At 38.7% G+C, this 2232-nt stretch overlaps 1 protein-coding gene across 1 annotated transcript; it reads left to right on the top strand.

Moving 5' to 3' along the window:
• The first annotated feature begins 354 nt into the window (after window positions 1-354).
• On the top strand, window positions 355-1446 carry LOC149187317 (F-box/kelch-repeat protein At1g80440-like). The gene has a single exon (XM_089409617.1). The coding sequence runs from the start codon at window positions 355-357 to the stop codon at window positions 1444-1446; it is 1092 nt and encodes a 363-aa protein (XP_089265743.1).
• The last annotated feature ends 786 nt before the right edge of the window (window positions 1447-2232 follow it).

Here is a 2232-nt window from a genome sequence, read left to right as displayed (position 1 = left end):
GCAGAAATTGTGAAACACTAGACGACAATGGCAAGCTAATTGGTCTGTTTTCTATTAGTTGATGGTGGCGCCGCATTTATGCGATGACATGTCATCTGTTATCGACTGATTTTTCCCACTAGCTTCTTCCTTTAAGATAGGAATGCTGATTTGTTATCAGTTGAGTTTTCCTCAATATTTATTTCGATTTCACTCAGTTTCTCCGTTGTGGCTATCTTTTGGGTTCGATCAAGCGGTTGTGGTTAAGCAGCAAGAAGAGTGTAATTCTTGTACGTGAGTCTTTTGTCTTGGAACGTAAGCATTGGCTTATATCAGTTATCAGACCATATTTCACTACCTATAGTGTATCTGATTATGGAGGGTTTTGTTGTTCTTCCATGGGAAATAGGTCGACGGTGTCTGCTAAGAGTGCCTTACGACTCCCATGAAAACCTAAGAGCTGTGTGCAAAAGCTGGAAGGCCGCTGTGAACCACCCCCAGTTATATGAAGACACAAAAAAGTTTGGGATTTCGCACACGTGTATATGTTTAGTGGAACTTCGAGAATACCCTGCTTACCCTGAGGATGATCTAGAATTTATGGTTTCTATCTTTGACCCTCTTCGAGGCACACTGGAAACGTTTCCTCCCCTTCTCCATTTCCCCGGCACTCATAATAGGATTCCACTCTTATGTGACTGCGTTTGTGTCAATCGAAAGCTAGTTTTGATGGGCGGATGGAATTCGTCCGACCTACACCTAGGGGAGGCACTCAACACCATTTTCATCTACGATTTTTCATCAGGAAAGTGGAGCTGTGGCACCAACATGCCGAAGATTCGAATCTCCGGTGCTTTCTCGGTATCACCTGAGGGAATCCTTTACGTTGCAGGTGGACACGATGACTACGAAGATTTCCTGCAATCTGCAGCGGTTTACAATTTGTTTGAAAACGAATGGAAGATTATTCCTGAGATGGGTGAAGAACGCGAAGAATGCTATGGTGCTTTCATCGATGGAAAATTTTTAGTTATTAGCGGTTATACTTGTGAGTCGCGTGATCAATTCAAGTGGAGTGCAAAATTTTATGATCCAGAAACAGGGGCATGGACAACGCTGGAGAATATGTGGACTATCGGGGAAGGGAAAGGCCCACAATCTTGTGTGGTTGCTGCTTCTTTTGGGCGCTTGTACTCATTCGAGAAGCAGCAAGGAGTGATGAAATATCACTCCGTTGAAAATGTTTGGAGGGTAGTAGGTTCTCTTCCAGAATCCCTGACAAGGATGACATGTTTTGCAGCGTGGCGTGACAAAATTTTTGTTTGCGGTTATGCTGAGAGTAATGGTGAGGTTTTCTATCTATTTGAGCCTCCGCCTACGACAAGTGCAGAAATTTCTCCAGCGGAAACCACTGGAATGTGGACTACCATTGAGAAACCAGAAAAATCTCATGAGGAGTATGTTTAGTGTATTCAGTCTGCCATTACTTTTGAGATTTAAAGTTAAATAATAGTGATAATTACCATATTACACTTTGAACACAGTAAAAGATTTTACATTCCTGTAATCTGGTAATATGTTTCAGAGTGTTCCTGCATCAGAAAATGATGTGATATTCTTGGACATATTTAGACATTCTATTGCATGTGGATACTATTGATCAATGTTACTTGGATTTTAAAATTGTAGAGTTCTATGGCATTTGAAATCAAGATTTCACAGACTTGACAATGTTGACTGATTATTAATAATTTCAAATATTTCATGGCATTCTAGAGTACGAAGTTGAAACACATCTCTTTTCCGATTTCATTTTTCAATTTCACTTCACCAAAATTATATACACATTTTATGAAATCCTATTACTTAAACTTCCAATTTATTGTTGGGAATTTTTGGTAATTCCAAACAAAACTGAACAGAATATAATGCTTTGTTTTTGACACAGAGAAAAAATTTGTTTCCAGAGGACAGAGTTTTACCCACACAAAAAGATTTCTATTCATTAATGAGACTGACAGTTACAAAAAAAAACATCTTCCTCTCACAAAGGGATTTCACCAACAGAACTGCTTCAGAGGGAGTAAAAAAAAAAAACTTCATTGTCTTTTCTGAAAATTATTTTGTCTCAGTTTGCAAATTTACACGGTTGTGTGTAAAAGTATCTTCATTCATGTTGCTTCTTATTTCATTTTGTTTTCCTCTTTTTCCATTACATACTCAAAAAACAGGGCATAACCTTTGTTTCACTTG

This window comes from Pinus tabuliformis, chromosome 3_1 (assembly GCF_031772625.1).
Source record: "Pinus tabuliformis cultivar Carrire ecotype Pingquan chromosome 3_1, CPIR1, whole genome shotgun sequence".
NCBI lineage: Eukaryota > Viridiplantae > Streptophyta > Pinopsida > Pinales > Pinaceae > Pinus > Pinus tabuliformis.
The sequence above is the reverse complement of the archived record's forward strand: the minus strand, read 5'-3'. Positions and strand labels throughout refer to the sequence as shown.

Excerpts from the sequence above, each read along its gene's own strand:
- LOC149187317 (XM_089409617.1), top strand. The coding sequence starts at position 355 with ATGGAGGGTTTTGTTGTTCTTCCATGGGAAATAGGTCGACGGTGTCTG.